At 44.1% G+C, this 17,720-nt stretch overlaps 1 protein-coding gene across 3 annotated transcripts in view; it reads left to right on the top strand.

Moving 5' to 3' along the window:
* The window catches only part of LOC102449075 (complement factor H-related protein 5-like), a 47,023-nt gene that overhangs the window by 14,566 nt on the left and 14,737 nt on the right, over positions 1 to 17,720 (top strand). For all 3 annotated transcript variants that reach the window (XM_075936703.2, XM_006110178.5, XM_075936704.2), the window contains exons 7-11: positions 1,839 to 2,027; positions 4,904 to 5,104; positions 8,843 to 9,043; positions 11,916 to 12,116; positions 13,718 to 13,918. In XM_075936703.2, the coding sequence (XP_075792818.2) occupies positions 1,839 to 2,027; positions 4,904 to 5,104; positions 8,843 to 9,043; positions 11,916 to 12,116; positions 13,718 to 13,918 (993 nt within the window). The remainder of the gene's footprint in view (positions 1 to 1,838; positions 2,028 to 4,903; positions 5,105 to 8,842; positions 9,044 to 11,915; positions 12,117 to 13,717; positions 13,919 to 17,720) is intronic.

Here is a 17,720-nt window from a genome sequence, read left to right on the forward strand (position 1 = left end):
AAATTCAAAGAGATGTCACATGAATGCAGTTTTCCATTTAGCACATCCTGAGCTAAGAACTGCTTCTAGCACCTATCTCAGAATAATTGGAACATGATTAAAACTACACACATGCTGAAGTGCAGGCTAGATCGGTGCCTGAAGGCAACAGTGCAGCTCTTCTCCACTCTGCGATTGTTACAATCAATTTTTACTGTGTAGTGTTTCAGAAAACCATCAGCAATATTCTCTTGAAATCCATCATTAAAGGATATAGATAAGTTCAATAACCATAATAGCGTGGTTTAATAAAGAAAATTACATTAGACTAAACACATTTCCACCATATTATATAAGCTTTAATTCATTTTTGAGAAGGTATTTGCAGCAGCCCAGAAATGATGAGGCAAATGCTCTGGAAATAAGATGGAGAGGTACAGATAGAATTGCTTCTACTGCTGAGAACTTTATGGAAGTTTATTGCTAATGGGCCATGTGCCAGGATCAAACATCATCTGCATTTAGAGTACAATGTTTACAAGGAATACTCAATGATCAGTGCTTCCCAGGCTGTCACCCACCTACCATGTTTTAGCGTATATAGCCCGCACTCATGTATAACCCTCACTCGTGTATACTCTGTGGTTTTTCTTTGCTGTGTGAAAAAAAACTTAGATTACCTGCGGACATGTATAACCCACGTGTTCTATAGGCTAATTCATGGTTAATTGCACATACCAGGATAAACTGCCAATGTCCTGCATTCCACCCATCTTTTGTTAGGTAGCCATCCTGCTGCCAGCGGGGGGAATGGAGAGCACAGTGCAGGCAAGCTGGCCAGCCTGCAGGAGGGGAGCTGTACTCATGCCCAGGCCCTACACAGCCACAGGCAGGTGCAACCCACCTCCTCCGGGCGGGGGAATGGAGAGCACAGCACAGGCGTGCTGGAAGCTCATTAGGCTCTCCCTCCAGCGGAGCAGAGCTGACCCAATTCTAAAGGGGCAGAGCTGCTTATGAGTAAAAATAAACTTGTATATCCCATGGACATGTATACCCCATGGAGTGGGCAGGGAGTGGGGTTTGTAATAAAGTGTACAACCCGCAGGTTATATACGCTAATTTACGGTATACTTCTCCTACTAATTCCTCCCTGTTTGTGACCAGCAGGTAAAGCTGTTCATGGCCCCTTCTCGGTTCCTTCAGTCCTGGTACCAGGAAGTTGTCCCCAACATTCTTCAAAAACTTCCTGGGTTGTCTGTGTACTGCTGTATTGGTAAAGGTCATAGCTGGGCTGCATTTATGATTTTATCAGTTATAGGTACATCATGAGGTTTCTATGTCCTTCAGTTCTTTCTTTCCTTTTTCCCCTTCATTCATTTAATATTTCTTTCTTGTACAATTCACACACATTTACCTCTTTAGTGTTATTCTCTTTTTCATATTTCACTCTTTTGGTTTGAATTATCCAAACTTCTCTTTAGCATGAATCCTGTAACCATTATATTACCCTCAGTATTTCAATATGCAAATACCATGGTAAAGTCATAATCCACAATACTCTGAGACAAATGCTATGTATATCAAACATGGTAACAAGGCCATGGAGAGACTAGGACTTGCACATGGAAATGCTCCTGACTGTCAGTTGTTCATGAACAAGTGCCATGTTTTGTCGACTTTAAAGATTTATCTTATAGAATTTTGTGTTAAATTCCAATATCTAGAGGATACTTTTTCACTTTTACCTTGAGATCTTTCTTAGTCTATCAGAGTACATTGATAGCACTGTAATATTTGTTATATGATAGTATTTACTTTAAATAATCACTGATGTGCATATTTTTTATATCTACACTTAGTTTCAGAGGCTGCTAGAAAGTGTGGGAGACCACCTGCTATTATTAATGGAGATATCAAGATCCTTCCACAGAAGGAATATGAATCCGGTTCAAGAGTGGAATACAGATGCCAAAGTTTTCATAGAATGAGGGGATCTGCATTTGTTAGCTGTGAGTCTGGTCAATGGACAGATCCACCAGTTTGCTTAGGTGGGTTCAAGAATCTATGATATGGAAAAGAACTGTGAGTTATTCAATTGATATTTTTCATATTATGGGCCCAGTTCTGGAGTCATGTATACTGGAGTAATTCCAAATTAATTCCACAAATTGGAATGGAATAACTTCTGATTTACACAAGATATGTGTGGGGAAAGCTCACATTCTTTATAGGAAAAACTTTAAAAACAACGAATAGTCTAGCAGCACCTTAAAGACCAACAAAACATGTAGATAGTATCATGAGCTTTTGTGGGCACAACCCACTTCTTCAGAGGAATGGAGTTAATAAAGGTCCAGTTCCAAAATAAATAGGGGATGGGGCGGGGAAGAAGGAAAAGAGAGAAAAGAAATAGTCAATGAGGGTATGTCTACACTACCCCCCTAGTTCGAACTGGGGGGGTAATGTAGTCATACGGAGTTGCAAATGAAGCCCGGGATTTGAATTTCCCGGGCTTCATTTGCATAAAGCCAGCCGGCGCCATTTTTAAATGCCGGCTAGTTCGGACCCCGTGCCGCCTGGCTACACGCAGCACAGACTAGCTAGTTTGAATTAGGAAGCTTCCATTTAAAAATGGCGCCGGCCGGCTATATGCAAATGAAGCCCGGGAAATTCAAATCCCGGGCTTCATTTGCAACTCCGTATGACTACATTACCCCCCCTAGTTCAAACTAGGGGGGTAGTGTAGACATACCCTTAGAGTGTTAATGCCACATGAAGCTGATAAAGAAGGTGCAAATTGTTCTTAAGTACCCATTGCTTGGTTTTTTAAGTCATTAGGATGGGGATGGCAGTGTGCTAGCCAGGTAATATCTTTGTTCATATCTTTGTGATGGGTCCCAAACCTGTAAATGAAGTTAAGTTCTAAGACTTCCCTGTGTATTTGGCTTGTGGAATTGGCCTGACACAACAGGGAGTCTTTGTTCATACCTTTGATACCATCTACATATTTTGTTTGTCTTTAAGGTGTGCTGTTTGTTGTTTTTTTTAAGTTATTTCTGTTACAGACTAACACAGCTACTCCTCTGATTCTTCATAGGGACATTTAATACAGATTTTTTAAAAAGAAAACATGGGTAAATGGCAAGCATCCACACCATAATAAGTACTTATAATGCACCCTCAAAATATATCTTAGTTAAAAACTGTGACAAGCATTATAAAGAAACTACCATTTATTGGAAGTGAAAAGATATATTCAAATACACTGTTAGTTGAAAAGATTTCAAATATGGAAGATTCTGTAAAATACAATTCAATAGCATACAGAAAAGGATGAGGAATATTGGTTGCTGCTTTTCAATGCCAGGCGTAGACATGAGGCTGGCAAGACTAGCTAGGCATTCCACTTTCGCATAGGGGCAATGTTAACTGGCATAAAACAAATGTGGTCTGCGCTAAACCTCCATCTCTACAACCTCCATCAGCTTAGAGTGAGAGGTGAGGGGATGGCCAGAGTACACTGAGGTGCAGTGACCCCCAGATGAGCAGCTTTCTGTGTGTGTGGTTCTTAAACGAATGATGAACCTTACTTGCTTGGGTGTAGGAGTCAGGACAGACACTTGAAGGTGTGGGGGGCTCAGGACAGGAGGCCGCAAATTGGGGAGGTGAGGGAGTCAGGGTTGCAGGTTGAGGAAGGGCTCAGGGTAGGTGGATGGGGACATGAGGGTGGGGTGGGAGTAAGGGTGATGAGGGTGCAGGGCAGGGGGTGGGGAGTGCAGGAGTCAGAGCAGGGAATGAGGATGGGCTAAGGGCAGAGGGTTGGGAGGAAGGGAAGCTCAGGGGAGAGCGTGGGAGGCTTAGGGTAGGGGGTGAGAGACTCAGAAGAAGGAGGAAGGGAGGCTGCCAGCTTTTTGCTGGGGGTAGCCTGAGGTGGTGGGGCCATGCACCATGCCTCCTGGCTTATCCCTGGGACAGGGGGTCCACACACCCCACTGGCCTGAGGCGGAGGGGAAGGGGAATGCACCTCAGCTCCTGGCCCAGCCACCAGCAGTCCCCGGGCCCAGCCCATGGGCAAAAGGTAGATCACGCAAGCTGCCTGTTGGTACTTGCCAGAGCCAACCCAAGGAGGCAGGAGCCATGCAGCAGCCAGTAGATGCTCCCTGAGGCAGGCCATGGTGGCGGGTGCTGCCAGGGTTAGGGTCAGGGTTATGCATGAGTATAATTGTTCCAGCCATCACACCTCTATCTTTCTGTATGATATAAAACTATCACATTCCACGCACTTCCCATTATCCTGCCACAAAATTGGTGGTCCTAGCTCTTACTGTTTAGAAGGAGTTCAAGAACAAATGGACTTACAGACGGACAGACCCACAGACTGAGAGATAGATGCACGTTTCTAAAATATATAGATTGCTTAAGTCTTTGTCATCCTGGACCTGACTTCACAGCTTAGGACTAGCCTGTCATGTTCCTTTTCTCTTATGCCATATCACCTACCCAAAGCTTGGGGAGGAAGGACAATGGGAGACCAATCTTCCAGCTTTAAACGTTGAAAAAGTAAGTCTACTTGCACATGCATGGTATTCTGTTGGCCAGGTGTAGCTAGGTTCTAGCCCATTTGCATTAGCTGAGTGGCATAAAGACAAAAGATGGTAAAATAGATTCTAATGCTGTTTCTCTCTCTGTTCAGTCTCCTCTCTGTTCCTTTTCACAGTATGCCTCCCGTTGATGTGACAGCCTCCTACTCTAGAGCTCCTTCTTCTTCTTTTTGATCAAACTTTCATCTGAAAGTATTTCCTTGCTTTCTTTAGCTATGTAAAGCGTGAGGGGTCAGGATCAATTTCAATACACTTAATGAATCAAAAATTCAGTTATAGAGCCACGTGTACCTCTTGAAAATATATATTTTTACTGTTTCCAGAGCCATGTACAATTATTCCAGAAGATATGGAGAAAAACAATATTCATCTGAAATGGACCTGGAAAACAAAATTGTATTTAGAAAGTGGAGACTTTGCTGAATTTGAGTGTAAAAATGAATATGTGAGGGAACCAACATCTTCTGCATTTAGAGTACAGTGTATGGAAGGAAAATTGGCATATCCTAAGTGCAAGAGAATAGGTAAGAAATCTCCAATATTCACCAATCAATGGACTAAAAGATTCATTAATTTTTGGGGGGGATTTCAGTTTTAATAAATACAAAGACATTATTATGATGGGTACCATAGGACATGTGGGAAATCAAGATTCTTGACCCAGATAATTTGCAATCTCATTGGAAAAGACAGATTGTGGGTTAAAGGGATTCACTGTTTACTTTTCTTGTGAGTTATATTGACCTGGGACAATTTCTCTGACATCTGGTAATCTTTAGGTTACTAGCAGAGGAGAAAAGTTTTGCATATGCTTCTGTCTTACCTAAATTCTTTGGCTGGCCCAATTTCTCATTCTGGAAGATGGTTTTCACTGTGATGTGCACTCATTTGCTTTCTCTCTGAACTTGATTCTTCAACTCCGTTAGTCATGGAATTATAGAATCTTAGAATTACAGGACTGGAAGAGACCTCAGAGGTCCAGCCTTCTGTCCAAAGCAAGACCAATCCCAATTAAATCATCCCAGCCAGAACTTTCTCAAGCCAAGTCTTAAAAACTTCTAGGGATGGAGATTCCACCCATCCCAGGTAACCCACTCATGTGCTTCTCCGCCCTCCTAGTGAAATAGTTTTTCCTAATATCTAACCTATACCTCCCGCACTGTAACTTGAGACCATTGTTCCTTGTTCTGCCATCTGTCACTACTGAGAACAGCCTCTCTCCATCCTTTTTGGGACCTCCCTTCAGGAAGTTGAAGGCTGCTATCAAATTCCCCCCTCACTTTTCTCTTCTGTAGACTAAATAAGCCCAAATCCCTCAGCTTCTCCTCCATGTGCTCCAGCCCCCTAATCATTTTGGTTTCCCTCTGCTGAACCCTCTCCAATGCATCCACATCCTTTCTGTAATGGGAGGGGGGGGGCAGAATTGGATGCAATACTCCAGATATGGCCTCACCAATGCTGAATAAAGGGGAATAATCACTTCCATAGATCTGCTGGCAATGCTCCTCCTAATAAACCCTAATATGCCATTAATATGCCATTAGCCTTCTTGGCTACAAGGGCACAGTGATTAATCATATCCAGCTTCTCACCCACTGTAATCCCCAGGTCCTTTTCTGCAGAACTACTACTTAGCCGTTTGGTCCCCAGTCTGTAGAAATGCTATTCACCTGATGAATCAACTACTTTCTGCAAGCTCTCATAAAAGTGATCGTTATCTGTGTTATTTGTTGTCAGAGTTGGTTAGTAGGCACTGACAATGTTGATGTAGCCTGATTCAGTGAATAGTCGAAGAGTCATAATGCACTAGGCATGTCTATTGACTTGAGCAGCAAGTTGCAAAGGGGGAAACCAACTCCATGCAAGCATTTCTCAACACTATGTTTTCCTTGACAAAACAAGGGGAACTCTCTTATGGATCCAGAATCTGCAAGTCTATTCTCTTGAAGGGCAGCAATATCAATGTTCAGCCTGATGTATTGTTGCTCTATTAGCACAGATTTTCTGATGATTATGGTCATATCATCGGAATTGTTATTAAGTCCAGGACACATGACTCTTATGTTCTACATTCCAGTCTGAAATCTGAGGTTTTTCTATTACTGCTAGGCATGTGATTTCATCTGCTTTTTGACCTTTGGTCTAGTCTCATGCTCCCAATGAGACGAGCAGATGTGGCAGGTCAACACCTAACTGTCCTGGGGCTACTCAGCTTAAGGCAGTGGTAGTTGACCAGTGGAGTGCAATGACTCCTCCCACCATCGAAAGTGTCCCCTGGCATCTTCCTCTTCACCAATTTAGGAAGGCTTATAACCCGTATCTGCCACTTTCTGTTATGACCATGCTTGACAGCAAGGATGAAGTGTCCTCTCAATATTGTCTTCTGCTGCATTGCCTGGGCAAATAATATGGAGATTGTGCATTGCCCAAGGACACTATCCCCCTTTTGATCCTTCCAGTTAAGCCCAAAGGAAAGACAAAAGCCTACACATTTGGAACTGGACTGATTGTAGGAGATGCCGGAAAACAGAGTGGACATGTCCTTCCTGCTAACTGCCTTAGGGTCTCCATTCCTTATTTTCTGTTTGAGTTTACTCCTGTAGCCTTTGAGTCTCCCAGAACTATTCACAAGGCAGTGAGAGATTTTCTACCAGGGGTTTCTTTCCTTAGCCTTACACCCTCCTGGGCTAACCCACAAAGCAGTAGGGGTGGCAACCTTATTTAATGGCAGGCTACACTCTCCATGTCACAACGCCATCATTGGGAACATGTGATTTTTTTATCAGTACAATGGACGCCAACCGATGTCCCATCACACCGTGGTCACATTGCCACTGTTGGTCTGCAGCTGCATATTAGCACAATGAGATGTTCGTATTTTTCAGCAGAGAGGCCGCCTCCTATCTGCCACCTGGAGACATGCCAGGTGGCAGACAGCTCTGCTTTCCCATTACCAGCGACCCCGGAATGAGGTAACTGGCTCTGTTTATATGGGAAAGTCGGTGGATATGATATAAATTGACATTAGCAAAGCTTTAGATCCAGTCTCCCACAATATTCTTGACAGAAAGCTAAAGAAGTATGGATTGGATAGATGGATAGAAAGCTGGCTAGACTGTTAGGCCCAACAGGTAGTGATTAACAGGTGGGCCATCAGTTTCTAGAGGAATGCCCCAAGAATCAGTTCTGGGACTGGTTTTGTTTAACACCTTTATTAATGACCTGGATGAGAGGATGGATTGCACCCTCAGCAAGTTTGTGGATGACACTAAGCTAGGGGGAGAGGTAGCTACACTGGAGGGCAGGGATAGGGTCCAGAGTGACCTGGACAGATTAGAGGACTGGGCCAAAAGAAATTTGATGAGGTTCAACAAAGACAAATGCAGGGTCCTGCACTTGGGATGGAAGAATCCGAAGCATTGCTACAGGCTGGAGACCAAATGGCTAAGTAGCAGTTTGGCAGAAAAGGATTTGGGGATTACAGTAGATGAGAAGCTGGATATGAGTCAACAGTGTGCCCTGGTAGCCAAGAAGGCTAATGACATATTAGGAGGAACATTGCCAGCCAATCTATGGAAGCGATTATTTCCCTTTATTCAACTCTGATGAGACCACATCTGGAGTATTGTATCCAATTTTGCCCTCCTCCCCCAACATAGAAAGGATGTGGACGCATTGGAGAGGGTCCAGCAGAGGGCAATCAAAATGATTAGGGGGCTGGAGCACATGACCTATGAGGAGGGGCTGAAGTCTTTGGATTTGTTTAGCCTGCAGAAGAGAAAAGTCGGGGGGTGGGGTGGGTGATTTGATAGCAGCCTTCAACTTCCTGACGGGAGGTTCCAAAGTGGATGGAGAAAGGCTGTTCTCAGTAGTGATGATGGCAGAACAAGGAGCAATGGTCTCAAGTGGGGGAGGTCTAGGTTGGATATTAGGAAAAACTATTTCACTAGAAGGGTGGCAAGCACTAGAATGGGTTACCTAGGAAGGTGGTGGAATCTTTTTAAGTCTCAGCTTGACAAACCCCTAACTGGAATGATTTAGTTGGGGTTGGTCCTGCTTTGGGCAGGGAGCTAGACTTGATGACCTTCTGAGGTCTCTTCCCGACCTATGATTCTATGATTCTTTCCTTTTCTTTTCAAATCTTATCTGAGAACATTTTCTGCTTTTTGCTACTTAAGTAAATAATTTGGACCCGGGTTAGTCTCAATACATGTAGTCAATTGTATATCCATTGAGTTGAAATTTCATATTTCTGTTTCCAGAACGATGCGTAACATCCCCAGAAGAAATGGAGACAAACAATATTGGTCTGAAATGGATTTCAGAAACAAGACTAAATTTAGAAATTGGAGACTTTGTTGAATTTGAGTGTAAAAATGGATATAGAAGGGATCCAACATCTTCTGAATTTAGAGTACAGTGTATGGAGGGGAAATTGGCATATCCTAAGTGTAAAAGAAAAGGTAAGAAATCTGCAGTGAAACTACAATATTGGCGAGTCACTTGACGGAAAGATTTCTCAGTTTAAAAAATAAAATAGCATCACTGTGTCAGATGCAACATAAACATATGGGAAATCATAGCTTCTGAACCAGACTACTTGCAATCTGAATAGAGAAGACAAATAGTATGTTAAAGAGATATAGCTAACACACAAAATACCCACTATATTACTTGAGTTGGTACAATTTTCCTCTTACATCTGATCCTCTTTACATTATCATCAAGGCAGAATAATTTTGTAAGTGTTCTTGTCTTACCTAAGTTCTCTGCCTGGCCCTATTCCTCATTCAAGCCACTGATTTCTATAGCACTGTGGATGCATTTGCTCTCCCTCTAAGGCTGATTCTTTAGCTCAGGGGTTGACAATAATTTTTGATGGGGGGCCACTCCAAGATTTTGGAAAGTGGTCAAGGTCCGCACTCTTCTGTGATATTAGTGGAGGAGGTGTAGGGACTGGGATGGAGATTGGGTACAGAAGGGATCTTGGGCTATGGGATTAGGATGCAGGAGAGAGTGTGGGGTCCTTGATGGAGTTTGGGTGAAGGTGATTGTGACCTGGGGCACTGGACTGGGGTGCAGGTTCTGAGTTGTGACCTACGGCAGGAGGGTATTGTGAACTGAGGTAGGAGACTGAGATGCAGAAGGGGGTGCAGGTGTTTGGGTTGTGACCTTGTGCAGGGTATTGAGGTGCAGGATCTGGGAGGAGGCATGGGTTCAGGAGGGGGCAGAGGGTTTGGGTATGTGGAGTAGGGGGACAGGAATGGGGGGCAGAGGGTTGGGGGAAGAGAGATAAGCTTTGATAAGGAGACTTATCTGGGCAACTCCTGGCTAGCAGCCCAGCAGGGATCTCAAGCAGCTTCTCTGCCTGCCCCACCCCACACAGGCTGCAGGGGCCATGTGAGCTGGTGACTAAGACCCCGAGGAGGACTAAGACCCCGAGCTTGTTGTGCTGCAGGTTCTTAAAACAGGCAGCTCTCATTGACCAGAAATTGGCTAATGGGATTGTGCTTGGGACGGGAGCATCCCAAGAAGCACCCACTCCCCCCAGGCTCACAGCTGAGAGAGACAAATAGCTGTGGCAGCCATTTTGCTGAGCAGTGTAGGGGTGGGGGTACAGGGCAAGCATGGAAACTCCCTGAGACTGCCCACTGAGTTCATGGGCCAGTTCCAGTGGCTTGACAGGCTGGAATTTTGTCCTGCGCTGCTTAGCTCCTTCAGTACCTGTTGGAGCTCATCACTGTGAAGAAGCTCCATATTGGGGAAAGTTTCCTGATCTTTATGAATTCCTGGGAAACCATCTCTCCATGAAGAGCAGTTGCTGATCATCTATTTTATCTGCCTTGCCATTCTGCACTGTGAGAGTTGCAGCTGGACTTCTCTGTCTGCCTGTTGCAGTTACTGCCCCGACAAATGATTTATGCCAATGGCAAGTTATGACTCTCACCTTTATTGGTAACCACAAAATGTTGCTTTAATTTCTTTTGTGGAGTCCCTGGATTCCTTGCAGCTTGTGACTCAGCTCTGCCAATTAATCCCTAGCTCTGGTGTTGATCCATACCTAAGGGCAGGAGTGTGTATTTAAGCTGGGTTTGTGTGAGTCATAGTCGTGCTTTGCTCCTGAATTTCCTCCCCACCGATAACACCACAACCAATGTTTTCACTAATCTTTCCATCCATGTGCAGATATTTTTCCAGTCACGTGTATAATACATTAGATATGGTGGACCACAAGTACAAATAATTTTTAAAAAAGAGCTGAGGGCACATTGTTAGTCATCTGGTCCACATTTAAATCTCTCAGAAATGGCTGCACAAATGCACAGCTTCCTGGGGCACTGAGGCCCTAGTTGCATCCCCTGGAAATGTGAAGGAGTGGGATTGTGATTTGGTGCACAGGATAGCAGTGCTGATCAGATCTGGCCCAGCCAACATGCAATCAGGCCACACTGCAGGTTCCCCTTCCTTTGAATTCAAAGCCGGTATCTAGGCAACTCCTTGCATCATCTGAATGACACAGAGGGGGCAGAGTGTAAAACAGAAACACCTGTGGGGTTCTTCCAGTGCTCATTTAGTCCTAGCACCCAAGAGACTTTCTGTTATACAGTACGACTATTGCTTTTTGTAAAGCTTCCTTCCCTCGACTTCTTGTGCTATTCCTAGCAGTGACCCAATAGGTGCTTCACTCTAGGTGCATGTAACAGGGTGAGCCTGTTGTTAACTATTTTTTTCTCCACCTCTGGGTATTAGGACCCATGTCCCTCCTACAATGTGGCACCCTTCCCTCTGGGTACTGCCCTTCCTCACTGCCCCCACACTGTGGGGTCCTCGCCCTCTGGGCACCTGCAACCCCCTATGCTCACCCAGCCTCAGTGACCCTCTGCCATCCCTCCATCCCTAGAGTTCCTCTTTGTTTTCTCATCCTTAACAACTTTACTTTTCTTTTCAAATTGTATCTGAAAGTATTTCCCTGTTTTTGTTACCATGAGGCAAACTGAGGCGACTGCCTCGGGTGCCAGACTGTGGGAGGGTGGCACTAGCACCCAGAGTGTAGAAAATTGTATCTGCTGCTGGTGCATATGTATTCTCTCTGCTTTAGATGCACAGAGGTGGCGGAGTGCTGTGCTGGAGGAATTGAGACCTTTTAAAGTTTTGGCCCAAGCGAGAGGGAATGGGGGTGTCATTTGAGCTCCCTGCCTCAGGTGCCAAAATGTTGTGGGCCGGTCCTGTTTGTTACCTATGTAAATTATGGAGATCCATCAATACATGTAGTGCATCAGATATCTAATGACATGTCCATAGGTACATACTAAAATTACATATTTCTATTCACAGAATTTTGCATAACATCCACAGAAGAAATGGAGAAAAACAATATTGGTCTGAAATGGACCCCAGAAAAAATACTAAACTTAGAAATTGGAGACTTTGTTGAATTTGAGTGTAAAAATGGATTTAGGAGGGATCCAACATCTTCTGAATTTAGAGTACAGTGTGTGGAGGGAAAATTGGCATATCCTAAATGTAAGAGAAAAGGTAAGGAATCTCCAATATTAGTTAATCACTAGACTAAAAGATTTCTTACGTTTTATTGAGGAATTTCCACTTTAAAAAATTAGAAGGGCACCACTATGATGGGTGCTATAGAAACATGTGGATAGTCATGGTTGCTGACCCAGTCTACTTACAGTCTGAATTATGAAGATAACATGTGAGTTAAACACATAGAGCTGTCAAATAAAAGTGTAAGAGAAAAGGTAAGGAATCTGCAGTGAAACTACTATATTGGGGCATCACCTTACTAAAAGATTTCTCAGTTTAAAAAATAAAAGTTTTTTGTAAAGCTTCCTTTTCTCAAATCCTTGTTCTTTTCCTTGCAATTTCCCAATAACTGCTTCCCTCTAGGTGCATGTGGCAAGCCTAACCATCATAGTCACCTCCTGCTGGACACTCAGGGAATTAGCTTTTCAATGCCGGACCGCCCCCTTTCAGCTGGTGTCTTGCCCACTGTTACCTATTTTTTCTCCACCTCTGTGTATTAGGACCCACATCTCTCCTAGAATGTGGCACTGCCCTCCTGCACTGCCCCCACACTCCTGGGTCTTTGTCTTCTGGGCACCCCCAGCCTCCTATGCCTACCTTGCCTCAGTGCCCCACTGCCAGTCTTCATCTAGTCCCTGCCACAAGGGCAAACTGCCATCTGAAATGGCCACTCATCACTGGCAAGGGGGTGTGGACCTTCTGCCCTGGCTACCTCGACTGCCTCTCTGCAGTCCTCATTCCCTCAGACCATGCTTTAGGCCCTCCAGCCTGGGAGCTTGCCTGGCCAGAGCTTCCCCAGCTCTGCCTGCCTTTCCCCAGCACTGCTCTACATCAAAAGCATCTAGATTCTCTAGCAGCCAGGTACATCCCACTGCACTGCTGCTAGAGCAAGAGTGAGTCTATGTCTTCTCCCCTCCAGGAGCCTTTATTTATACTGCCCACTGCTGGGCCCTGAGTGGCTCAGACCTACCACAGCTGCTGGCTCTACAGCTCTGCCACTCCAGGTCTCTCCCAGGGCTGGGCTTTAACTCTTAAAGAGCCAGTTCTGATCAGTGCCCCTTCACAGCACACTTGTGCCCCTTGCTCTTCTGATCGGAGGTGTCACATAGAAGTGTCTGTTCAGCATGTGCATGCATCTTTTTGCACAACTTCCTGTACCCTACTCTAGTTATCTAGCACTGCACAAGCAAATTGTCCTTGATACCTTCTCAAGTAACAGAAAGTATCTTTCCGCATGGGGAATATTCTGTTGGCCAGTGATGGCTAAGTTCTGGCCCATCTTCATCAACTGAGTGACACAAAGGGGCAAATTGTAAAATAGATTCTAACTCAGTAAAATTTTGTTTCTAGTTCCAGTCTCCTCTCTGTTCCTACCTACAGTGAGACCCAGTTATTGAGAGAGCTTCTGTCTCTAGAGCTCCTTCTTATTTTCTCATCCGTACCATCTTTCCTTTTCTTTTCAAATTGTATCTGAATGTATTTCCCTGTTTTTGTTATCTATGTAAATCATTGGGAGCCATCAATACATGTAGTGCATCAAATATCTAATGACACGTCCATAGGTACATACTAAAATTACATATTTCTATTTGCAGAATTTTGCAGAACATCCCCAGAAGAAATGGAGAAAAACAATATTGGTCTGAAATGGACCCCGGAAAAAAGACTGAACTTAGAAATTGGAGACTTTGTTGAATTTGAGTGTAAAAATGGATATAAGAAGGATCCAACATCTTCTGAATTTAGAGTACAGTGTGTGGAAGGAAAACTGGCATATCCTAAGTGTAAGAGAAAAGGTAAGAAATCTCTAATATTGGTTAATCACTAGACTAACCAATTAAGTTAGTCTTAAGGTTTCTTAGATTTTATTGGGGAATTTCCATTTAGAAAAAGTACAAGGGCACCACTATGATGGGTGCTATAGAAGCATGTGGACAGTCATGGATGCTGACCCAGTCTACTTGCAATCTGAATTATGAAGATAAATGGTGAATTAAACATGTAGGCTACGTCTAGACTGGCATGATTTTCAGCAAATGCTTTTAACGGAAAAGTTTTTCCATTAAAAGCATTTGCGAAAAAGAGCGTCTAGATTGGCATGGACGCTTTTCCGCAAAAAAGCCCTGATCGCCATTTTCGCCATCAGGGCTTTTTTGCGCAAAACAGTTTTTAGCTGTCTACACTGGCCCTCTTGTGCAAAAACATTTCCAGAAAAGGGCTTTTGCCTGAACGGGAACATCAAAACATTTGCGCAAGAAGCACTGATTTCAGACAGTAGAATGTCAGTGCTTTTGCGCAAAATCAAGCGGCCAGTGTAGACAGCTGGCAAGTCTTTCTGCAAAAGCAGTTGCTTTTGCAGAAAAACTTGCCAGTCTAGATGCAGCCATATGGGTTTTTGTCTTACCTAAGTTCTTTGGCTGGCCCAATTCTTCATTCAGGCTGCTGATGTCCATGCTGTGTATCTTCATTTCCTTTCCCTCTGAAGCTGATTTTGTAGCTTCTTCAGTTCTTGTTGGAACTATTAAGAAGATCCATTTTGGGGATCCAAGTTGGGGAAAGTTTTCATGATCTTCTTGAGTTCCTGGGAAATCTTAGAGGAGCAGATTTCTAGTCACCTACTTTATCTGTCCATTCCATACTGGGAGTGTGGGTTTCTCAATTTTCTCAATCACCTAGAGACATTGTAGTTGCTGCCCCCAACAAATATTTTATCTCAGATGACAAATCATGCCTCATACCATTGTAGGAAACCATACGATGTTAATTTCCTTTGTGAAACCTCTAAATCCTGTTTCAGGTCTTGTTTTTATTTCTTTTGACCATCTTTAATCTATTTTGGCCTGAGTGATTAGTCGTTATAGCAGGTTTCCATTGTGTTGTCTGTGTTAGGAACAGAAATTAGGGACAGAGACAGGTTTTCGATAAGCAAAGGATGTAAATAGTCCTGATTCTCTGAAAGCAAAACAAACAAACATCAGGAGGCAATTTCTCTGCTCAGAGTTCCAAGTCTGCCTTCACATTCAGCATCCATGGAAAAGCTGCTCTCCAGCTTTTCCTCAGGGCCACTCTTCCAGGGCTTCTCTGGCTGTCCATTGGCTTTCTGGAAGCTTGTGACTCAGACACACACAGCTCCACCAACTAATCCCTAGTTCCTGTGTTCATCGACACCTAAGAGCAGAGGCTATGAAAAGGCATTTAAAGTGTGTTTGTGTGAGACATAATTGTGCTTTCCTCCTGAATCTGCTCTTCCTAGGATCCCCACTAGTATCACCACAACTAGCAGTTTAACTGCCATTGACCATAAGCCCCTAGCGTCATCCCATCCAAATTTGAGGCAGTAGTGTTGTGTCTGGACCATAGGGTAACCGAGCAGTGCTAATAAGCTCTGGCCCTGTCAAACTGCAATTAGGCCACAGTTCAGGTCCCTCTACCTGTGAATTCATATCTCAGGCCTAGGCAACTCCTTGAATCAGTTCAGTGACATGCAGGGGCCAGACTGTAAAACAGAATCAGGCTGTAGTGGTCTCCTGTGCTCATGGGGCCCCAGCTTCCAAGAGATGGTTCCTTTACAGAATGTGACCACTCTTTTGAAATTTCCCTTCTCTCAAATTCCTTCTTGTTCTTCTTCTAGTAGTGCCCAATGGGTGCAGTGGCACCATTTAAGATTTTGGTGTGTGTATTTCTGAGACTATTTTGTAATATGTCAGTTGTCCACAGTAACTTCAAAATTAGTCCCAAATAGCCAATCTATTTATTTAAACACTTTATTCACATTACTGTCAATGCATTTTAAAAGAATCACTCTGTAGTATAGAATTAAATCTTGGATGTTAGTAGCAGAGATCCATAACAAACAAATTTTGGCAGCCAAATCATACAAATTGTTCAGATTGGCTTAGTTTTATGTTCATTAAAAAAACTTTTAAAAGAACAAATGGCCTTGCAACACCTTAGGGTACATCTGCACAGCAGCATTATTTCAGATTACTAACATTATTTAAAAATAGAAAAAGTGCACGTCTACACAGCAAGCCAGCATTTCAAAATTTTTTCAAGATGTCAGACTTCTTACCCTGACTTCTCTAATCCTATCTCACAAGGGCTGCATCTAGACTGGCAAGTTTTTCCGCAAAAGCACTTGCTTTTGTGCAAAAACTTGCCAGGTGTCTACACTGGCCACTTGATTTTGCGCAAAAGCACTGACATTCTGCTGTCCGAAATCAGTGCTTCTTGCACAAATGCTTTGACGTTCCCGTTCAGGCAAAAGCCCTTTTCCGGAAATGTTTTTGTGCAAGAGGGCCAGTGTAGACAGCTAAAAACTGTTTCGCGCAAAAAAGCTCCGATGGCGAAAATGGCAAACAGGGCTTTCTTGAGCGAAACCGTGTCTAAATTAGTATGGACGCTTTTCCGCAAAAAGTGCTTTGCCCAAATAAATCTGTTAGGGTATGTCTACACTACAGTGCTAATTCGAACTAACTTAGTTCGAATTAGTTAATTCAAACTAAGCTAATTCGAACTAGTGCATCTAGACTTAAAAACTAGTTTGAATTAGCATTTTGCTAATTCGAACTAGCATGTCCACATTGAGTGGACCCTGAACCGAGGTTAAGGATGGCCGGAAGCAGTGCCGGCAGGGCATCAGATGAGGACTTAGAGCGTGGAGCTGCTGTCTCAGGCTAGCCAAAGGCTGAGCTTAAAGGGACCCGACCCCCACCCCGGACAGACAGTTCTCAGGGGTTCCGCCCTTGCAAACAGTCCTGGCTTGGAGTGCCCTGAGTGCCCACACTGGGCACATCACAGCACTCGGCCATCAGCCCGACTGCACTTGCCACAGGCTGCCATCCGAGGGGGTCAATTGGGGGGCTTCAGGAGAGCTTCCATCCGAGGAGCCTGCAGAGCCACCCCAGTCCTCCCCATCGGGGACTCGTGCTCCATTCCTCCCTCACCTCCTTCCATTTACCCCTCGCTAGCCCCCCTTCCTGATGTACAAAATAAAGGACACGTGTGGTCAAAAATAGAAACTCTCTTTATTGAACAAAACTCGGGGAGACTGGGAAAACGAGGTGGGAGAGGGGAAGAGAGAGCGTGGGAGTGGCGAGGGCAACTAAAATGATCAGGGGTTTGGAACAGGTCCCATATGAAGAGAGGCTAAAGAGACTGGGACTTCTCAGCTTAGAAAAGAGGAGACTGACGGGGGATATGATAGAGGTCTATAAAAGCATGAGTGGTGTGGAGGAGGGGCATAAAGGAAAGTTCTTCATTAGTTCCTATAATAGAAGGACTAGAGGACACCAAAGGAAAGGAATGGGTAACAGGCTTCAAACTAGTAACAGAAATTCTTCTTCACAAAGTAAATAGTCAATCTGTGGAACTCCTTGCTGCAGGAGGCTGTGAAGGCTAGAACTATAACAGAGTTTAAAGAGAAGTTAGATAAATTCCTGGAGGTTGGGTCCATGGAGTGGTATTAGCCAGGGGGTAGAAATGGTGTCCCTGCCCTAAGTTTGTGGAAGGCTGGAGATGGATGGCACGAGACAAATGGCTTGGTCATTGTCTTCAGTCCATCCCCTCCAGAGTACCTAGAGTTGGCTGCTGTCAGCA

The sequence above is a fragment of the Pelodiscus sinensis genome, chromosome 9 (genome assembly GCF_052426305.1).
Source record: "Pelodiscus sinensis isolate ZL-2025 chromosome 9, ASM5242630v1, whole genome shotgun sequence".
NCBI lineage: Eukaryota > Metazoa > Chordata > Testudines > Trionychidae > Pelodiscus > Pelodiscus sinensis.